This window comes from Lepisma saccharinum, chromosome 3 (genome assembly GCF_977018435.1).
Source record: "Lepisma saccharinum chromosome 3, izLepSacc3.1, whole genome shotgun sequence".
NCBI classification, from domain to species: domain Eukaryota; kingdom Metazoa; phylum Arthropoda; class Insecta; order Zygentoma; family Lepismatidae; genus Lepisma; species Lepisma saccharinum.
The window spans coordinates 56,830,460-56,853,602 of NC_139231.1; the positions used below are offsets into that span (position 1 = coordinate 56,830,460).

The 23,143-nt window shown below is 37.2% G+C and overlaps 1 protein-coding gene across 4 annotated transcripts in view; it reads right to left on the reverse strand.

The window, feature by feature from the left end:
* Positions 1 to 23,143, reverse strand: part of LOC145985061 (uncharacterized) — a 97,579-nt gene that overhangs the window by 7,764 nt on the left and 66,672 nt on the right. The window contains exon 7 of one of the 4 annotated variants that reach the window (XM_083118610.1): positions 8,577 to 8,699. The exons of 1 other annotated variant lie outside the window; for it this stretch is intronic. In XM_083118610.1, coding sequence (XP_082974736.1) covers positions 8,654 to 8,699 — 46 coding nt within the window. In that variant the 3' untranslated portion in view covers positions 8,577 to 8,653. 2 more of the 4 variants (XM_083118608.1, XM_083118604.1) reach the window with 2 other exon arrangements.

Below are 23,143 nucleotides of genomic sequence, written 5' to 3' on the forward strand. Positions count from 1 at the left end.
CCTACCGTCGAAGATCAGTTCAAGGATGACCATTGTGTCTTTCAACACGACCGAGCACCCGTCTATACTGCAGGGCTTGTGGGGGAGTGGTTTGACGACGACAATGTCCCACTAATGGACTGGCCTACGCAGAGTCCTGATTTGAAACCCACAGAACATCTCTGGGATGTTTTGGAATGCTGACTTCGTGCTAGACCACACCGATCCACATCAATACCTCTTCTCATTTTGGTGCTCTGGGAGGAATGGGCTGGTGGAAACCTTCCGGCACCTGATTGAAAGTATGCCTGTGAGAGTGAAAGCTGCCATCAAGGCTAAGGGTGGGCCAACACTGTATTGACTGCCAGTGTTCCCGATGGAGGGTTGCTCAAACTTGTACTTTATTTTCAGGTGGGTGTCCGGATACTTCTGATCACAGAGAGTACCTTCCTGTTAATGATATCCCTTTCCCTTCTAATAACCCCTCTCTTCTTAATTTTGTGTGAATTCTCCAAGATGTGCTCTAATAAACCAGTTCTAGGAATTGCATCGCTGATGTACTTATCATGCTCTTTCCATCTATTTTCATACTTCTCCCCGTTTGCCCGATATATTCTTTGTCGCAATTACACCCAATGCTATACACCACTTTCTCACCTTCGTTTTGAGTTTTTCCATTCCAGCTCTTTTATACTCCGAGAAGTGTTTCTCGATGTTCCGTGGAGCTCTCATTCCTCATTTATTATACCCTTTTAATAACTTTTCAATTTTTTCTGAAACATTTTTGAAGTGTGGAATTCCCATGAACTTATATGCCCTTTCCTCTTCCCCTCCTTCATTCCCTTTTGTTCCACTCTTCCCAAGGTTCCCTCTTTTTTTCTTTTTCACAGATTTTATAGGCACACCTTCTTATTTTTCTCATTTCATTGTCTCTATACCCGTTCCTGTTCCCTGTTCTCATAATCCATTCTTCCTCTTTTACCACTTCTTCTTTTTGATTACAGAGCCTATTAGCTCTAATGTAAAAGTTCAGAAAAACATTATTTTTCGTTGTTTCGTTGTTCTGATTCTTTCTTAATATAAATGTTACCCGCTCGTGTCTTGTGAAATACTCCAGTTCTAATTTTCCCTTTGTTGCTAATAATTCTGAGGTCTAAGAAATTTATTTCCCCATTGTTCATTTCTTCTTTGGTATACTTGATACGATCTTCCTGTTCCCCCAAAATATTAAACATTCTATTTAGCCCTTTTTTCTCCCCTATTATTAGTATGTCCTCTACATATCTTCCAAAAAATTTGATCTCATTATCCATTAGTCCTAAGGCTGCTTTTTCTATATGATGCAGAAAAATGGTGCTGGAGATAATCCCAGATACCGGGTTTCCCATAGCTAGCCCTTCCTTCTGTGAGTAAATTTCATTGTTAAAACCAAAATAGTACCCTGTGGACTAATTGTAACCATCTTACATATTCCCAAGCTATTACTAAGTCCCCCCACCTAGTGGTTGCATGACCTTGTAGTTGGTGGTTGGGCTTGCGTACTCTGATGATCCACTAGACTATACCAGCGGTAGCATAGCTACTGGTAGGGTATCCCATGCTGGGCAGGCTAGTGGTAAAGAGTCAGACCAAGAAGCAACCTACTGGTCAACGGCTCCAATGGTAGAAGAAGATGGATGGCCATCTCAACGGCAAAGGAGGCGGAAGAACCGAACCAGGAGGAGTAACACTTCCTTTAAAAAAAAAAATCTTGGTCCAGCTGGCACCGGCTGGTAGTACCTTGTAAGGGCCCCTTGCCAGAGTTACGGTGAAGAACTCAATGGCAACTATGGCGGAGAAGGAGATCTTCGGAATGGCATAGCTGGCGGAAGAGGCACTCATTTTCATCGAGTATAAATATGAGAAAAAGCCACTGTCTTGTGGAGAGGAGGGATCCTAAAAGACTAGGGGAAAATACCCCGACAGAAAATTAGCCTGTTTGGAGGCTTAGGTGGCAGTCCCATCACCAAGATCGGGTGCTGTGGGCCAATAACCCGCACACTTTAAATCACACTATTAAAGAAACATCAACAAGAGGAAGCCGAACTGATTCTAAGACGACGACATTTGGCCTGAAAAGGACAACGAGAATTGGAATATGGAATGTAAGGACCCTGCAGGAGAGTGAAAAACTACGGCAGGCAGTGGCCTGCATGAAGAGCTTTCGTCTGAACATCCTAGGTATAAGTGAAGTGACATGGTCAGAGTTTGGAGAGGTAAATACCCATGAAGGAGTTACATTCATATATTCTGGAAGACCTGAGGGTGAAGGTGTGAGCCATGATGGTGTGGGTATATTGATGGACAAGGAAGCAAAAAGGAGCCTTATTCAATGGTATCCAGTGTCTGTGAGGATAATTGTGTCACATTTCAAAACCAATATCAGAAACATCGTTATGATGCAGTGTTATGCATCCACAGAAGTAGCAGAGCCTGAAGATAAACAAAAGAGTTTTATAGGCAGCTCAATGAAACAATAAAGAAACAAAAAAGGAAGGATATCATAATAATTGGAGGAGATTTAAACACAAAGGTTGGGCAGGACAACGAAGGCCTTGAGCATGTCATGGGCAAACATGGCTTAGGAGAGCGAAATGAGAATGGACAACTTTTTGTGGACTTCTGTGCTAGCCATGACTTAGTTATTGGTGGTACTATATTTCCTCACAAGAAATGCCATAAGGTAACATGGGTGTCACCAGACCATAGAACAGAAAACCAGATAGATCACATTGCAATTGGACGGAGGTGGCAGCGGTCACTATGGGATGTAAGAAACAAGAGAGGTGCAGACATTCGGAGTGATCATCATTTGGTAGTGACTAACTTTAAAATGAAAATTCAAGCTCGGAAGAAGAGAATGGAACAGACAAGAAAGTGGTATGATGTTAGTAAGTTGAAGGATAAGAATCTCCAGGAAACCTTCAGGATTGAACTGAGAAATCGGTTGACCGATGAAAGTGAGGAGAATGAAACCATTGAAAGAAAATGGACAAAAATTCGATCTGCTTTCGCAGAAGTAAGTGAAAATGTTCTGGGCTTTAAGGATAGGAGGAAAAAAGATTGGATGTCTCTGCAGACCTGGGAAAAAATTAATGAGCGAAAAATAATTAAGGAGGCAATGAACTCAAGCAGGACAAGGGCAAGGAAGGCAGAATTGCAAACAAAGTATACAGACAAGGATCGAGAAGTAAAGAGTAGTGTTCGTAGGGATCAAAGAAATTGGGTAGACAATCTGTCCCAACAGGCAGAGGAAGTAGCAAAAAAGAGAAATCTTAAAGAACTATACAACATCACAAAGTTCTGTCAAGGAAACAGATGCAGAAAAATCGACCAGTGAGAAGTAAAGATGGTACCCTCCTTACAAATATTGAGGACCAACTGAAATGTTCGAAGGAGCACTTCTCTGCAACCCTAAATTTGCAATAATTTACCTCAGTGAGTTCTGTGAATCAATACACACGATTTGTAATTTTTTTTTCCACCTTTGGCAACACTTTGCTTATTTGTTATTAAAACGTGCATGTTCTTACATATGTTTGTCTCTCTAAATTTTCCCAATATACAGGGCATTCTCTTGGCAGAAAGTGTTTCTTCTCATTCCATTTCGCTATTCTGTTATATGGTCATAAACACCGGGTTGCATGACTTTTCGGACACTATGTATGTCACAGCCCTTATTTGAGAAGATATGAGTAGATGGAGTAATGCCTAAGGACTGGAGGAGTGCCCTGTTGGTGAAGCTACCAAAAAAGGGGGATTCATCAAAGTGTGACAACTGGAGAGGTATAGCACTTCTCTCCATTCTGAGTAAGATCTTCACTAGAGTTATCCTAAACAGGATTAAGGAACATGTTAACTTGAGACTCAGAAGAGAACAGGCAGGGTTTCGATCAAATCGCTCTTGTATTGATCAAATTAACACCTTGCAGATAATTTTGGAGCAATGTATACAATGGTCATCTCGTCTATACAGTTTTCGTTGACTTCGAGAAAGCATTTGACTTGGTCAACAGAAATGCAATGTGGAAGGAAGTGAAACAATATGGAGTGCCCACAAAAATTCTTGATCTTATCCGAGAAACTTATCGTGATTATACATGTAGAGTTATACATGAAGGCCGTGTATCTGAGTCAATAGATGTGCAGTCTGCAGTGAGGCAAGTTTGTATATTATCACCTACAATATTCCTGATTGTGATCAATGCAGTGATGCAAAATGTAATAGGAGAGAAAAGACGTGGTATCCAATGGGGATTGAATAACAGACTAGAAGACCTTGATTTTGCAGACTATTTGTGGTTCTTGTCTGAAGCACATGGTGATATGCAAACAAAACTAGCAGATCTGATAGAAAGTGCAAAAAAAGTAGGACTTGTGATTAACTCCAAGAAGACCAACCAAGGATTAACTCTACAAAAACAGACCCATTTAGTAATGGTGAAGAGATTAATGTGGATAGCTTTACTTACCTGGGTAGTGTGGTGGCAAAAGATGGAGGGGCTGCACAGGATGTTTCTCAAGGTAACCAAAAAGCAAATGGTACCATTGTGAGGCTCTATCCAGTATGGGAAAACGAGAAGATATCTATGAAGACCAAACTTCATATTTTTCGAAGTAATGTTAAGTCAGTACTGTTATATGGGTCCGAGACATGGAAGGTAACAAAAACGATTACCTCTAAACTACAGACCTTCATCAATCTCTGGCTGAAAAAAAATTTGAATATCTTTTGGCCAGAAGTGATTCAAAACCAAGAACTTTGGAGAAAATCTGGAGAAACCGAGGTGTCCATACAAATAAAGCAGCGAAAATGGAATTGGATAGGGCATACGTTGAGGAAGGAAAATGAGGCTGTCGAGAGAGGCACTAGACTGGAACCCGCAGGGAAGAAGGAAAAGAGGTAGGCCTAGACAGATGTGGCGAAGATCTGTTCATGCTGAGGTCTTGGAGCAAGGAAAGAGCTGGAATGCAGTGAAGAGAATTGCCGTCAGTAGGACCAGGTGGAAATGCTTTGTTGATGCCCTATGTTCCACAGGGAACAACAGGTATTAAGTCAAGTAAGTAAGTCATTACTATGTCCACCCCTTTATCCATAAGCCATCTTTGTAGGCAATCTGCTGCCTTGTCTCTGGGGACACTAGGGTATAGATTTACAATGGCAAAGCTCATAATTTTATCTTGGGGTGTGATTTTCAATTTCTCAATCTCTTTCTTCACTTCCCATGAATTACTGACGCTATGTTCGGTTCTTTCCCCCACTGCCCTGATTTGCTTCACCAAGGTTTTAACCAAGAAATATTTTGGGTGTGTGTACATCGGTATAATTAGTCTTAGGGGGGTTCCTTCCTTATGGGTTTTGGGAATTCCAAATGCAATTGGGATACTGCCTTTCTTACTATTTTCAATTAATTTCTTTTTTGTAGATCTAGCCAATTTTATACTGGTTTCAACCCCTTTCCTAATTTCCATTTTTATTTTATTTATTTGGTTATCTTTGATCTTTATGAAGTCTTTACAACAAAAACATTTCTCCATTTTTCTTTCATAAGTATCTTTGCCTATCCCTGCCATTTGTTTTCCTTGTCAGATCGGATCAAGTATACCTTCATTTCTTTCACACATTCATTCACATTCTTTAACTTTGTCATGTTTTCCTATGTGCAGTTTCCCTCTTATCCCTTTTGCCCTTTTTATTCCCTTTTTTTCCCCCAAATTATCTTTTCTGACCCTTTCTTCTATATCATCGTGAATTTTCCCTTTAGCTTTAGCCCTATCTTCCCAGCTCTTTCAGCCGCAATTATAAACTCCTCTTTTTTCAATGTGTTCATTTCCTATATCAAACTTTGGCCCTTTTCTAAAATCTCCATGAGATCATCCGGAATCACGTGTTCCGTTAGGTTTACCAGAATTTCCTCCCTCCCCCTCTTCTATCCCTCTCTTTTGTTTATTTTCTTCCTTTCCTGATCCCTCATTTTTCCCAGTTTATTTCTATTCTTCTCTTGTTTAATTTGTTAGCCCTTTTCACACATTTGGAGTGCCTCTCTTTAATAAGGGAAACTTGACGCGGCATGGTAGTGACACATGCCTAAAATTGCAGTTTCAAAGACAATATCATAAGTAGTGACCTTTTATTTGATATTTTTATTGTGTTTCCATAATAGAAATATTTTTTTAATATTTATCAACTGTGAGTAATTCACACAAAACCAATTATGAAAATTTTATCTCTTATTTAAAACTTTAAACATGATCCAGATAATACTTCTGTGGCTAGTAGTAGTGCAATATCTGGCTATAGCCAAAGTGCACGTTTTCTGAGGTGTACAAAATGATACAGAATTGAACAAATATCAAAAACAACCCAACGTGACTTCCGTATGGTATGAAAAAGAACTTCGATAAGACTGACAACAAAATTTTTTATCTACAATCTTGAGGAATTTAGAGGGCACAAAATGGCTTGCCCCTCTAAAGTCGACGCGCCTATGATGATAATTGTAAATAAATTAAACTTTTTCCCAAGAGTTTTAAAGCGTTATGAACAAGAGAAGAACTGCTACGTAGCTACCATGATCAAATTTGATGATTTTTTTTTTTTTGTCTAAATCAATTTCCACAATATAGTATGTATAAATATTTGTTTTCCCAAGTGCTATGCATATTTCTGTTGAACCCTATCGAGAAATCTCTTTTTCTGCATTAGCCAGATGAAGATTTACTTCAGATTTCTTGAGTAATTCCATCGATTCTTTGATATTCATTTTGTGCAAATTCCTTTTTTTAACCATTTTTCAGTGTTATCCTGTGTGTTTTAAAACTTTCCCTACAAGACATTAAATAAATGCTAAGGTTCACATGCACTTATCAATTTGTGAAACCCCCGTGAGCCAAATGAAAGGATCATTCATTAACCCTCATCCAGGAAGCAGCAATATATCCAGTTAAAAACACACAATATTAAAACTACATATTCAAGATCATTCATTTGAATTATGGAGAAAACAAAACAAAAAAAAAACCTTCACCGTTGTCTGTGTTTACATACCTTCTGTCGCCATCCTTGAATATATAATGTGCAATCAACATGGGTCTTGTATCGAAAGAAGAAACAAGGTATTTCGTCCTGTAAAGGACATTAATGGTGCCAAATAAAGTAGGGCAGTTGAAACTTGTGCAACTGTAAATGTCGAATTTTGGCGTAACGTGCTATCCGAATCTAAAAAGCTAAAATTACATTTGAGTTTTTGTTCTAAGTAATGGGGACTGGATCTTCAGTTTAAAATGAAATCCGAACCACTATGTGCCTCCACTGTGTATGTTAAAAGTTACATTTCAAATATTTTTGCTGCTGGGCAGCTTGCCTCCATGTAGGGCCCCTCGCAGGGGCAGCTCTGGTTTCACAAATATAAATGCTTTTTGTAATAACTTTCACTGTCTTTTGCATTGGTAAAGAATTTCTTCCATACATTTCATAATTTTCGCATGAATTAAACAGTACTTTATTTGCTCCATTCACCTAATACAATAGTAGGCTATGTTGAACATTTCTTCTTAACTTAAAGGCACAAGACAATATACAAACTGTACAAAGCGAAGTACACAGTGAACAGTTAAAAAGCATGGACAGGCAGATACATTGAAAGGAAGGAGAACCTAAATGATGGAGAATAAGTAGGGAGATTAAATCAAGACTGACACTGGAAAGACAGAAGAAATGATAGAGAGGAGAAAACCCTGAGCAGCAATAGGTCTTTGAGGAGTCAAGACAAGCATATATGCAGGGGAAGGGATAATGAGACTGAAGCATCTTCCTCAGACTTCCTACAAATATCTCATTTATATAGTGTATAGTGATAATTAATTTTACTTCCTATCAGGATTAAACTGAGAAATTCATCTTCAGAGCTTCTACCCCCAACTTTTTCGACTTTAGATGACGGCTGCTGATAAAGGATGAGCCAGCCACCTTTCCTGAAATAATATTCTGGCTACGGGCTTGGAACAAAACTGCCAAGTGTTTTTTCAATAGGTGACGGCATCGAGTCCCTTCGCCACCTTTTTCTAGAGTGGAGTGAATAGGGAGCATGGAGTGTGTGTGAGAGAAGGGGGGAGGACCGTAAAGGATAAATAAGAAAATGTACACCATTGAAAAGAAATGGGGAATGAAATGCAAACAAAATTGGGAGAGGGGGCAGGAGAGAATGCATGTTTGTGAAGCTCAAATATATACTTTATATCTGCTCACCATAATTTATCAATATATGGATAGTGCTCACCCAGTCAAAATTTTCTGGTGTTGCACCTGATCGTGTCCTAGTTTTATCATCTTAATACCACGTAATTGTATCTGAAAAATCTTCTGCTGCTGCAAACCAACGTTTATTTGGTTGAAATGTTGAATGAGTACAAAACACACCCCAACATGGTATTTTGTTCATTTGTACAATTTAGTGATGAATGTTGCAACATGAACGACTGTGAAGAAGGAAGAAGGTAGGATTATGTATTTATCAGAATGTGGCAAAATATTTTATTCTTCAACATTACATGGAAAAGTAGAAATTTATTTTTTGTTAACACTTAAAACAATTTAAAAATTCTTACTGCATTCAAGTAATATTATTGTATCAGATCAGTCTGTAGCACAGACATTCAAGACCAATGAATCACGAAAGGCACTGGGAAGAGAACAAAAATGACAATAGCATTCACTTCAAATAGCACACATTGTTCATAAATTTCAAAAAGAAAAATATTGAAATGAATTAATGAAATAGACATCATTTATGAAATTAACTATATATAGCATTGAATTCCAACAACTTTTTTAAATTAAATATTCATTACAATATTTACTCACTACATTTGTCATGTCTTGCTTGATGTGCTTTTAATAAGTTTTCCCTGAGAAATGTCTTTCCACACTTGTTACAAGCATAGGGCTTTTCCTTAATGTGTGCATGTGAATGTAACTTTACATCTCTTCTCGATTTAAATTTTTTGGGACAAAACGAGCAAGTAAATGAACGGGTGTTCACGTGAATCATGCTATGCAATACTAAGTAAGGGCGTAATCTAAACCGCTTGTGACAGACATCACATCCAAATGGAAGCTTATCAGAATGTGTGTTTTCATGGAAAATTCTTTCCTTGTGGCTTTCAAATGTTTCATCACAGTAGTTGCATTTTATTTCTATTTTTACAGTAGAATGGTTCCTCTTCTGATGTAATCGTAGTTCATTTCTGGTTTGAAAGAATGAATCACAGAACTTACATCTACGGTGTGCTTTTCCTGTATGCTTTGAGCTTTCGTGGTCGTTAACTTCGGCTTTGTTTGGAAATCTTTGGTAACAGAACTGGCACTGGAAAGGCTTCACACCCGTGTGGCATTGCTCGTGAACTTTCCTCTGAGCATCCTGTCTGAATTTTTTATTACAGTAATTACATCCATACGGTTTCTCATCTGTGTGAATTTGTTTATGTCTAGACAATGACCACGTTGATGAAAAAAAATTTCCACAAATTTCACATTCTTGTTTCGAAACATTAGCTTTCTCTTCTTCACTGTGGGACATTGTGTGTTGCCGAAGTTCCAGCTGTGTGTGAAACCCAGCCTTACACATCCTGCAAGTGAATTTGAACTCTTTGAAATGCATAGATTTCACATGGTGCCTCAAGCTATCTTTCTTTGGGAAAGATTTACCACAGATTTCACACAGAACTCGATTCCTTTGAAAATGTCTGTCCACATGTTCATTTAGGTATGATTTAGATCTGAAGCTTTTATTGCACACAGCACATCTGTGAGGCTTCTTACCTAAATGTATCGACAAATGATAATCGCGGTAGTAAGAAGTGTTAAAACATTTTCCACAAATTTCACATGAATAGCATTTTTTACGTTGTTGGTGTTGTGAGCTGTGGTTTTTCAAGAATTTCTTACACTCAAAGGATTTGTGGCAAATATCACAAGAAAATGCTTCCTCCTTAGAATGTTCCTTTTCACATTTATTGAACTCTGATTCCCTTGTAGCAGTCTCACTGAGTATGTCGTTGCAAGAAGGTTTCTCATCAACATGACTGGTTAAATGAATGTTGCAACTACAAGTGGAACCAAAATTAGCTTTGCAGAATCGACACCTGTATGTTGGAAGACTGGGCTCTTCTTGCATTATTGGAGATTCTTTCTTAGATATATACAAACTCTTTCTGTCTTCCTTACTTTGCAGGTCTCTTTCGAATCTTCTACTGACACCACTCTCTCTTTCATAGCTACTTTTGTTAACAGATGTACTGGCTACACCTTGTTTTGTTTCAAGTACTTTCATAATCCTCTGACAAGACATTGCAAGCTTATTAAACACATCCTTAACCTTTGAGTTTAAATACATCTGAAATAATTTAAATCCTGTTGTTGTCTTGAAGAGAAGTGGAGTTTTGTAAGTACTTTCTGCACTTTTCCAGCTTGGATTAGGGAAAACATCCCCCAAAACTGCAATTTTGCAGAATGAGCTCCTTTGAAAATCTGTAGTTGTGTTTAATACATTGGTACATTTTTTGGCACATTTAATATTAGTAGAGTTTGCTTCTTCTTGACTGCGTGCCACTGGTTTTTCAGATACAGTTGGTTGAGAAATGGATTGGAAAACCAAGGAGAATCTGAAAATAAAATTTATACATTTTTGTATAAATTTCATGCTCAAAATGGATTTTTTTAAAAAAAACAACAAAAAAACAACTGATTTATATGAAAATGAGTGAAGTACATATCAAAAGTTGATGTCTATCAGGCAAATCTTTGATCAGTCCAAATGAAGATTGTGAGATGCCAGGTTTCCTTGGCGAATAACTGAGGAGTAATAACGTCAGAAGTAGAATCTGGACATCCGAAACCTATCAGAAGTGATGCAAGCTTCTAGGAACTATACTGTGTAGCTACTAGCATGGTTAGAGGGACATTGTAAGGAACATATGGAATATATAATGTGCAGTCTCTTTTGCTTTTATGGATGCAATGATTAAGAACAATGTATTTCATCAGATCTCTTTTTGTTTATATATTTCATTTCACTAAATAGGACATTTATAATTTTTTGTTATTTCTGTGTTGTAGGATAGGCCACAAAACATGTAGGAGGGTGGAGATACAGATCAATGGAGATATTAAACACATCATTTTACTCAAACTTTGTACTACTTATAAAACTTTCATATATCTTTATGTGTGTAGTAGTTTCTGAAAATCAACCATTATCAACTGGTTTGATTGTTCACTTAAAAATGGAAATGGCAAATGACATTTGTATGTTTTACAGAACACCAAATTATGTTTCTAGTGCAAATTAATGGATTCCTAACTGAAATTGATTGTTTGACTTTCATAGAAGATAGACACACAGACTGGGATTTTTTAAACAATGTTAGGATAGTATTGGATAGATATCTTCAATTTAGCACATTTTATGCTGTATTTTTTAGTAGTTTCTGAGGAACAATATATATATTTCTTAGTTCCAATTGCAAACTGGAACACAATATGAAAGTACCAATTGAGAATATAAAACCCATCAATTCAGTATTTGACATCTCTCTCAGCTTACCAAATTCCCTATTTATAACTAGAATTTTTCAGGGATATTCTATGTTTAATATATTGATTATCAACTTTTGATTATTTGGCCCACATAGATAAATGGACAGATCAATGGAGATATTAATGTCACATTCAAGTACCACTTACTATGTCCTAAAATTCACTCAATTTTATCTCTGCAGCTTTACTGGTTTCTGACAACTGGTATGGGCATGAAGGCAAGAGTACTTTTTTAAACTTTACTGATTAGTGCATTAAAAACTAAGTATATTATATGAAAGTGAGGATGAGCATTAGATATTTCCATTGGTAGTCTAGGAGGAGGATTTAGGTACATTTGTAGCTCGAGTTAGTTAGTGTTTTAAGTCCACTTTATGAACAGTAAGGCTAATCGGGACTGGACCTACAGTTTAAAGTGGGATCCGAACCACTTGTGCCTCCACTGGGTATCGAACCCAGGACCCCTTGATTACAAGGCAATGACGCTACCACTGCGCCATGGGGGAGGCCCCTGTTTGTAGTTCCCATGTAGCTGAATGGTTAGCACTCTTGCCTTTTATGGAAGTGTACCTGGCTCAATCTTTCGTGCAAGCTCCAAAATATCAATGTTGACCCAACGTTGTGAGGGCACTTGGGAGCTAACTGGAAGCATTAATAACAGACCCCAGTCTCAAAAATCAGAAAACAGAAATGGTGGAACTCATTGCGCCAACCATATGTCCCTCAATGAAAAGCCACTTCGCAGACCTTTGCTCTGAAAGGATTGTTGCACCATGGGTTGTTTTATTTTTACTTATTTTGTCTCATTGTCACCTGGGCTGCCAGGTAGTTGGGACTTCCTCAGTGTTGGTTTCTTGGAGAATGTGACCTGCTTGAAATGTATATAGGAAAGTTGAAAAATATGACACCTATGTGGTTTCAAAAAATGTTCCTGTGGACAGAGGGAGAGGACAGCATGTAAAAGGGACAAAAAAGGAATTTCAAAAGGCATTTACTTTTGTGTACAAATGATTTTATTTTACAACTTTGGTTGTGCAACAAATTCGGGCTTAATTACTGTCAACAGGAAGATGTTCACATAAATTTCTTCTTTCTAGAGTTAGGCAATCGACAGTTATTTCAAGTGAATAAATCATTCTGAAATGTACATGTTGAGGTTCTCTTAACTGAGCACACTTATTATTATGCTACAAGTACCTAATATTTGTCAAGGAAACAAATACTTTTGATCAAACATTATTTTGTACACTCCTGTTAAAGTAACACATTATATAAGGTTGGACATTTGAAGTATATGCCACTTTATCTGAACAGGAGTTTACAATTTACTCATTGCATCATGTGTTAATATACAGGTACCCAAGGTCAAAAGGAATGTTTACCGTGCGGGTGCAAGGGGGTGGGGGAGGGGAAGAGGGGGTTGTCGAAACTGTGTCTTAAGAATGGAAGTTCAAGGTGTGCTGAAGAAAAGCCTTTGTTCTTGAGCACAAGTATTTCACAAGTGGCTACAAAGGTTACCCTGCATTGTCTAAAAATAGAATTTGGAATGGTATATCATTCATCTCTCTAGGGCAATTAGCCTCTGAGCTATAGTCATTTCAATGTAACCCTGGGAGGCAGTGACGTGCAGGTCTTTAGTTTCGGGGATACAACTCTCGTTACATTAGTCGTATGATAATGATGCAAATATTTTTCTGTTTCTTACATGTCACCGATAATTTCTGTGTGCATGTTGAACTTTTCATGTCATTTTTTCGGGAGGAAGGGGAAACAAAAAAAAAAATAGGGGGATTCCCCCTCCCCTCCATATACACACCGAATGTGCATAAATTTTATATTGTCTGAATCTGTGATTCATTCCACGTACAACAGTATATCGTTCATCTCTCTAATGTAATTAGCCTCTGAGCTACAGTCATTTGAAGGTAATGCTGCATTTTCAAGCTTGAATCAGTGGCATGCTGACCATTCCTTTTGGGGGTACATTGGTCATACGATGATAAAAATGCAAATATTTTTGTGTTCCTTACATGCCAGCGATAATTTCCACGTACATGTTGACACTGTCATGTACTTTTCTCTTGGGGGGAGGTGGGGAAATCCCCATTTTTTCCCGAAATTTTGGGGGTTCTCCCCTCCCCCACCACATGCCAAATTTGCATAAATTTTATATAGTTTGAACCTGTGGTTCATTCTGCGTACAATGGTATATCATTGATCTCTCTAGGGCAATTAGCCTCCGATCTACATTCATTTAATTCAACCTCTGCATTTTGTTCAAAATAGCCTCGGCCACCTGTGAAAATGGCCTTGGGTTCCAAAAGGTTAAAGGAGCTTTTACTCTATGTAGTTTATTTTTTAAGGTTGTATGTTTCTGATCTGTTACAATTTAATAAAAATGTGCAATTTACATTGGTCATATATCTTTGTTAGCTTGCCATTCCTAAACCACAAAAGAAAGATTTAGATGTACTGCAAATAAAATATGTAAATTGACACAAACATCCAAAATCTGCAATCAGTTTGCAAGATACTGACATATTTGGTAATAAACTTCATTTCAGCTGACTGCATTGCACTGTGTGTCGTCACATAGTGATGAAATGGATTGCAATCACACACACTAATTTTGTATTTGTTTTGAAAGTAGTATTTAATATTCATATTTGTTAGTGGTTTCATTTTATTACACATTGAATTTTCATAATTTCCGATTCCCTACAATTGCCCCAACATTACACTCCAACTAGCATTGTCAGAGGAGGTCCATGCATCTGAAACCAGCATCATTCACCACCTCCATTAGATCAGTTTTCACTCCAGGGAGCCTTGAATGGTTTCCCACGAGGTAACCCACAGAGCATCCTTTGCAATGTGTCAGTTTTGTTGAAGAATTGTACAAACGGTCATGAATTTCTTTCATCATCCTGATATGAGAAGTGAATTACTTTATCTGGGGAATGAGGCTCAAGCAGTAGTTCAAAGGAAATGTTTTGGAGAAGACCATGTTATGCGAGTTTTGGAACTCAAGAGTATCCTGTCCAGAAGGAGACTCCCAGATGGTCAGGGCACTGATCGAAACCTTATACCAACCAGATACCATGACCATACAATTGTTCTTCACCACTGTTTTCCAGTAACAGCAAACTGAAATAAGGGTCCTCATGCAATATGACAATGTCCCATGTGACACACGGTCTGTCAGGAAATTTAGGACCTGGATGGTCATGAAATCCTATCACTCAGCTTACAGCTTGAACCTTGCACCATCCAACGTTTAACTGTTTTATTCTATGGTTCACTTCTTGGGGATAGACAGCTCAACTCCTCGAAGTATGTGACAAATGATGTCTCATACTTTTCAGTATCAAAGCCAACAACCTGCTATCACTGGTTAAATGTGAGAAGATTTCAGTGGACCGTATTTCACAGAATAGCCATCTGTTCTCAACATGTGATAGAAGAATGAACACAGTATCCAGAATCACTCAAAATGCTAGAATGTATGACTTTGTGCATGTGAAGAAAGAACAAAACTTCTCCAGCTGTCCCCATGGGAGGAAAGGGGGGGGGGGGGTAGTGCAGGAACACTGCATCCTATGGAGGTCATGGTTGAAAGTGGTCCCAGGGTCATGTCAGCATGTATTAGCTGATCAATAATTATCTGCATGTTTTCTGAAATTTTCTTTATGTTGGCCATACTTGCACACAGATGCCAACAGTGTGTGCATTTGTCGCTGCTTCTGTGCATATTTGACCTTCATCACTCATTTTCTTTTCTTGTTGTTGCAGGGTGAACATGATTGTGCCACTCTCCACTTGCAGTAAAAACCAACAGTGACATGCTCTTTGTCATCTAAAGGTGTGCCAGGGGTTGAAATCCACCGAAGGCTTGCATCACAATATGGGGTCTAATGTGTATGTTTTGCCACTTCATGGCGGATTATCAAACATATGGCAATGAACATGCTCAATGAAAAGGTGCCCTGCTCCTCCTTCACAATTAACACTTGTCCAACTGTTTTGAACTTCTCAAACCACTTGAACACACACTGCCATGGAATAGCACTTTGTCCATATTGTGATTGTGACGTAAGCCTTCCGTGGATATCAATTCTTGGTACATCTTCAGAACATAAAAAAGGAATTACTAAGTTGTTGTTCTTTTTTGGTACAAACTGAAAGTGGCACAGCAATGTTTACCCTGCAATAAAAAAATTATTTATACTGAAGGTCAAAGCAATAACAAATGCACAACAATTGGCATACATATGCAGAAAGCATGGCAAACCTTTACAAAATTATAGCAAAAGTGAAGATAATTACTGGCTGGAGTAACCGGTATCTCAAAGATATGCAGTCATAGAGCACACACACTTGGTTGCAGATGATAAGTGAAAAACAATGCACTGTCAAAGAAGCAGCTCATGGTGCACGGAGAATTCCCATATGACAGAAGGAATAGTATCAGGTTCAACAAGCATAGCATATTGATCACTGAACACTACTCTCTGTTGTTTGAGGTGCACTTTGCAGAGTAGAATATACTTCATACATTCCAGACAGTGTGTCTCAAATCAGGGTAACATCCACCCTTTAGAGTGCAAATCCCTCTGGCTAAAACAAAGTCTTTCTTAAATAAAAAAGCACAAGATACAAGTAAAATATGTATACATGGCAAAAGAATGCCTTACTTAAGGGAAAGGTTAAATCCAACAAGAGCACCATACTGGTTACTCTCCTTGCATAATATTGTTTCAACATGCTGTGAATTATGAGATATGAAAGAATCAATGCCAGTGGCAATCATGAATCTATTCTACATGATTGCATACATTATGTTTAATATTTGTAAATAAAGTGTTATTTGTAATGTCAATACTAGGCTCGGAAGATGATGGCAAATCATCTTTACTTCTGAACCTTGAAAATAATACTCAACCTGATATCACTCAGTTTCAATTCAGTTAGAACCATAAAACATCATTTTTATTTTGAGTTTTTCGGCCTTTTTTGGCATTTAGGTCATTTTTCTGCATTTTTGCCAGTCTTATTGCATTTCTTAGGCTTTTTATTCCTCTCCTCCCTTGTGGCTTCGTCGATTTAAAGTGCATTTGCTAGCATAACTTACACATTAGAATTTCCTGACATGGTCCTTTTAGCAAGTTCACCATCAATCGAAAATACGGTCAACGGAAATGTACAATATTATTTTAAATGAAATGTTTGGCAATGCATTAAATAATTTGTGGTAAATTTATTTTTCCTCCATCCAACTTAAAATACTTCGTTTCAAGCTACTTTGAGGCTCCCTTGGTGGCCTCTATCACTTTAATCTGTGGTTTTTAAGTGAAATTAGTCACAATATTAAAAATTTTATATATACACCTAAATCTGATGTAAGCGAAACACAACCGTATTTTCAAATCCTAGCGGACTACTGTATTGTGCAAGGTCCTACATTAACACTTAATTGCTTTCATCCCTTTCCTTCAGTAGTTTAAACCACCAAAGAATGGGTTTTAATGAATTACTGAACTATACTCTCTTGTAATTTATGAAAAATCATTAGGTTATTTTTTAAGAATTTTAAGGTTGTTTTAGATGTTGTTTTTTTTTTACATTTTTTAAGTCATCGACTTCCAAGCCCTAGTCAATACAAGTAGCAGTTACTTTTTTGAGTAACGGTAACTACAACTAGTTTGTTTTGAAAATTATTAACTGTAACTGTGGCAGTTTGTTTCTTTCATATAAGGAATAATGACATCAGGGGTTATTTTTAGTTTTCTTTATTTTTTCTCATGGAAGGAAATTTTCTTCAGCAACAGTTTTAAAATAGTATCTTGAACAAAATGCTTACTTAAAGTAATGGGTGAGTTCACGTGTTTGTGTGTGTGTGTGCGTGTGATTATTAAAATTCCTAGAAAAATGTTATTCTTTAATAGCCAAAATCACCACTGCCTGTGCCCAAGTACATTTACCTTAAAGAATATATAGTCTCGAAAAATCATCCTGAACATACTAGATTCCTGGCAAAAATCTTGCTTTTTCTACAACAAGGAATAAAATGTTACCTCTATTTGCAAGTAAAAGGGTTAACTTAGAATTGTACTACCTCTATATTTTATGTATCAAAGTATATTAGGTAAAATATAACTTGATTACTTTCTAAAATGACAGTAGCTAAGAGAATTATCTCAAGTTAGTAAGTGCAACACAGTCACTTTTTTTGGGGGGGGTGGGGGTTACTTTCTGAATGCTGATTATGTGAATATAGAGAACATGGCATTCAGTGGTGAAGTGTGACATTTTTATGTAGTCTTATCAAGATTTGCCAAACGTCAGGGTCGATCTTTCAAGGGAGAGGGGGGGGGGGGGGCACAATATTTATCCGCGAAAATGCCAAGGTCACTGCCAATTCAATATAAAAGCTCATACCACAGACTTACGACTACAAAAAAACACATAATTCTATCCCATACGACAAGAATTATTAAATATGATGGAAACTGAAATGCAAACACCTCAATTGTCGCGTTTAAAGGTAAGAAGAAACTTTATGGTTCGCCGCCAATTGTTGTTTTAATAATGAAAAGCAGATTCATATCGTTCAATGTGTGCTTTTCCTCTTAACAAGTGGAAATAGCAGACATTCGAGTGGTGTGTCCAGGATTTTCGAAGAAGGGGTTACGTGTACTTTTTAGTAGTTATTCATGAAGTCCTCATTTTGCCATCACTTCCTACCTTTTCTTTCAAAGAAATTTGAGCCTAAGCAGAATTATGATCCTCACCACTCCTCCTTGAGCATGCCACTGGACACTCGGAAGAATCTTGATAACTCGGCAAACCCTGCCGTGGCTGTAAACATGGGGATGGGGGCTGAAAAAAGGGCCTGTTATGACCCAGACCTTCAAGAGTGGGGGAAAGTACAGGTCCTTGGACGTGTCTGCCTGTTCGGAAGCGTTCAGCTGTTCTCGGCACCGGCAGAGACCAGAGAGATTTGCACCATCTGCGATGAGCTGGGCCGACGAACACCATTGCCTTCAATAGAAAACTTGGCAGGAGGGTTTGGCGCGAGGGGTAGTAGTGGGGCCTCATTTCGATGCGCTAAGATTAGCAAATCTCTTGCATATTTTGAGCTGTTTCATGCTGTCGCTTGGCTTATTTTGCACATATATGCGAGTATTCTGGCTTATTATTTTTACTGCTTCTCTAAAACATATAAAATTCAATATTTTTATTATTTTGCTTGGTCATCGCCGCATCTCCCGATGACCATATTTCAATGCCTCTGATGGCATTGAAATTAGCACAAACTGAGCTGTGCAAAATGTTAAGAAATGTTGTTCACCTGTATGTGTCCTATCTGTGAAAGTATCAGGGCTGTAGTCAAAGGGATATGAGTGTACTGTATCGGACCACTTTTGTTCGCTCAAACTCATTCGAATCTCCCATGCTCGAGCATGCTACACTCGAACGTACCACACTCGTAGTGGAATGATTGGTAACATCCCATATTTCAGATCCTAATAAGGAGCACTGCCAACCTAAAACCCATACATGGAAGGAAACCACACTATGCAATTACAATTATAAATAATAATTTTGTATATTATGTAATACATAGCACATATGAAAGTATGCAATATCTACAGACCGAAACATAAAATCGATACACATGCTGACCTGCCTAAGCAATTACAAATATCGTATCACAGTACAAGAAGTACATGTACAACATTGTTCACTTACCAAAAATGATAATCATATGTAGAAGTTTGACAACATGATTTGAGATTTTGAAATATTGAGCAATCACATGAGAAAGTCTTGATAATCTTGTTCCTCTTGGCCACAACAAGTGGTGGCAGACTATAACAGGCTCTTATCATTAAACATGACAATTGAGGTCTGTGGTATTCAGTTTTAGACACGGAGAGAAGAAAAAAAGAGAATTGATCTGATCATTTTCTTTCACTTTTGTACACAAATATTTTTCTAAGCTTTTCATTTTTAATGCAATTACTAGTATTATTAAATTTATTAATAGTATACAAGCTGATACTTCACAAAAGCGACATCAACAAGAAAGTAAAATTCAATAACATGCTGTAGTGTAGCTATAAAATACTGCTGTAACCTTTATATAAACATTTCATAATTTCTTTTATTTTAAAAATAACTTCTCTATCTTTTATTTTAAAAATAACTTCTCTATCGTAATAAGCGATATGCCTCCTTCATGCCAATTATAAGTACATCATCATCATTACCATGAATGAAATTTTTTGTAGAAGTTAATTAATTTCATCCATATATTTAATGGACACATAATACAAAATTGTTGCTCTTCACTTAATGTTTCATGAAACTTAGCATACACCATGTGAAAATTTAGATACATTTTGCAAATATGTCATGGTATACAATATGTTGTAAGAGAAAAATACCCACTAGCTCTGGGATAAGAAACATCTACTTAAGTATTTATTAAATCAAAGGAGCACTTCAAATTAACTAAGTTTGAGTTATTTTGTTTAATTACACATTTCATTAGAAATATGAACTTCACACTTCATCACGGTGGTTGTGTATAGTTTCGTGTGCTCTTAAGAGGTTTTCCTTATCAAATGTCTTTCCACACTTGTCACAAGAGTATGGCTTATTTTCAGTATGGATGTGAACATGTACCTTAAGATCTGTCAATGATTTAAATTTCTTGGAGCAAAGTGAACAACAATGTGAATGGTTCTTAATATGGACCAGACTATGTGATTGCAAGTGGTTCTGTAACCTAAACTTTCTTTCACAGACATGACACTGAAATGGAAGCTTGTCAGTGTGAGTGATCTCGTGAGAAGCAGCCTCCCCTTCATTTTTGAATGTCTGGTCACGGTAACTACACTTTATTTCTACTTCAACATTCATAAGGTGTCTTTTTCGATGTAAATAATAGTCACGTTTCCTTTGGAATGACAACTCGCAGAATTCACATTTCAGGTAAGCATTTCCAGTATGCTTTGTACTTTCATGCTCGTGAAGTTCCGCTTTATTTCGGTAGCCTCGTTCACAGAACTGGCAGAGAAAAGGTTTTTCACCTGTGTGGGTGAATTCATGTGCTTTTCTTTGAGGGATTTGTCTAAATGTCTTATCACAATATTTACAAGCATGTGGTTTCTCATTCTTGTGAATTAGTTTATGGATATTTAAATTTGCTTTAGTTGTAAAACCTTTTCCACAAATGTCACAATTCACTTTCACAAGTTTAGCTTTCTCTTCTGCACTGTGGGATTTCATGTGTTGATGAAAATCAAGGTATGTATGAAATCCAGCCTTACATATCTTGCAATTGAATTTGTACTTTTTATAATGCATGGCTTCCATATGTTTCCTCAAATTGATCTTTGCGGTAGACTTACCACAAACCACACATGAAACCCTGCTGTTATTGAAATGTTTGTCCACATGTTGCTTTAACGCATACTTCTGTGTAAAACTCTTACTGCATATGCCACATTTATATGTCCCCTCGCCAGTGTCTATCAACAAATGTGAATCATATTCCATATTCATATGATATCTTTTTCGATGGTAATAATAGGCAGTTTTCTTTTGGAATGATGATTCGCAGAATTCACATTTCAGGTAAGCCTTCCCAGTATGCTTTGTGCTTTCATGAACGTGAAGTTCTGCTTTACTTCGGAAGCCATGTTCACAGAACTGGCAGAGAAAAGGTTTTTCACCTGTGTGGCAAAGTTCATGAGCTCTTCTGTGAGCAGCTTGTCGAAATGTCTTGTCACAATATTTACAAGTATATGGTTTCTCATTCTTGTGAATGAGCATATGGGTATGTAAAGAAGATTTACTTCTAAAACCTTTTCCACAAATTTCACAATTCACTTTCAGAAGTTTAGCTTTCTCTTCTGCACTGTGGGATTTCATGTGTTGATAAAAATCAAGGTTTGTATGAAATCCAGCTTTACATATCTTGCAACTGATTTTGTACTTTTTATAATGCACGCCTCTCATATGCTGTCTCAAGTTTTCCTTTGCGAAAGACTTACCACAAAGTTCACATAAAACCCTACTGCTATTGAAATGTCTGTCCACGTGTTGCTTTAACACATTCTTATGTGTAAAACTCTTACTGCATATGTCACATTTATATGTCTTCTCATCAATGTGAATCAACAAATGTGAATCTCTGCCTGAGGTATGTGCAAAAATTTTCCCACATACTTCACATGAGTAGCATTCCTTATTTTCCTTATGCTGCATTTTGTGGTTCTCCAAGAATTTCTCGCATTCGAAAGATTCATTGCAAGTGCAACAGTAAAACCTTTGTTCCTTAGGATGTTCCTTCTCATGTACTTGTAATTCCATTTCACTCATGAAACCTTCATTGCATTTGCTGCAGGAAAACGGTTTCTCACCAACATGGTTGGCTAGGTGGTGATTGAAACCACCAACAGAATCAAAACCTGTCTTGCAGAATACACACACATAAAAACTGTGATCTATTGTTGTTAGCAATTTTTGTAGAACTGGAGTTTCTCTCTCAGAGATATTGGCCCTTGCTCCACTTTCCTCATTTTGTAAATCTGTTTCCAACATTCTGTTCTCACACCTAACTCTTGCAGCAACTGCACTGGTTGTAGCTCGTTGTTTTTTAAGCAAACTGTTCATCTTTTTACTAGTTTTTGCAAGGTTGTTTATTTCCATCTTAACCCAGGTTTTTAGATTTGGATGCAATAGGATAAATCCCTTTGACACTTTAACACAAAAAGGCTCTTCCTCCATATCACTTTTCCAGTTTTGTTTAATATTTCCCAATGCTACAATTTTACAGAACAAGTTCTGCTTGTCGGCATCTGCATCTTTTGTGAACTGTTTGCCACTTTCAATGTTAAGAGGAATTCTTCCTTGTCGATCATTATCATCATTCTTGGAGACTGGTGTGGGTGAAGCATCAGGTCTTGACATCCCGATAAATCTGGAAAACATATTTTATAGACTTTTGGTGTTTTTGTTTTGTTAACAGTTTTATTTTACAAATTAAACAACTGTACTGATACATTTCTGTATCAATGCTACTTCAAACCTATATTTTGCAGTACACTAGTATCATCTTATGTTTTGGGAATAATTATATCTTCAAAGCACATGTGCTGAACAATCTGGTTGTGACCTTTTCTATTTTTCACATTTCTTTGGAAATGTATTCATTTCCATTGCACTAGATATATAATCTTCATAACCTAATAATGTGTCTTTATGTTTTCCACAATTGTACAGGCTAGCACATTTATCTTGTAAAGGTATGACAGATAAATCCTATTATCAAATTAGTATTACACTCTGTGGTAAAATACAGCATTCAGCATTTTGATCTGAATTCCAAAGAAAAATCAGAAGTATGATTAAAACACAATGATTGAAAAAATAACAGGTTAAACGAGTGTTACAAGGTGTCCAGAAATCAATGCCAGACTGGAAATTTATGAAGGATTTTGATAAAATGAATCATTT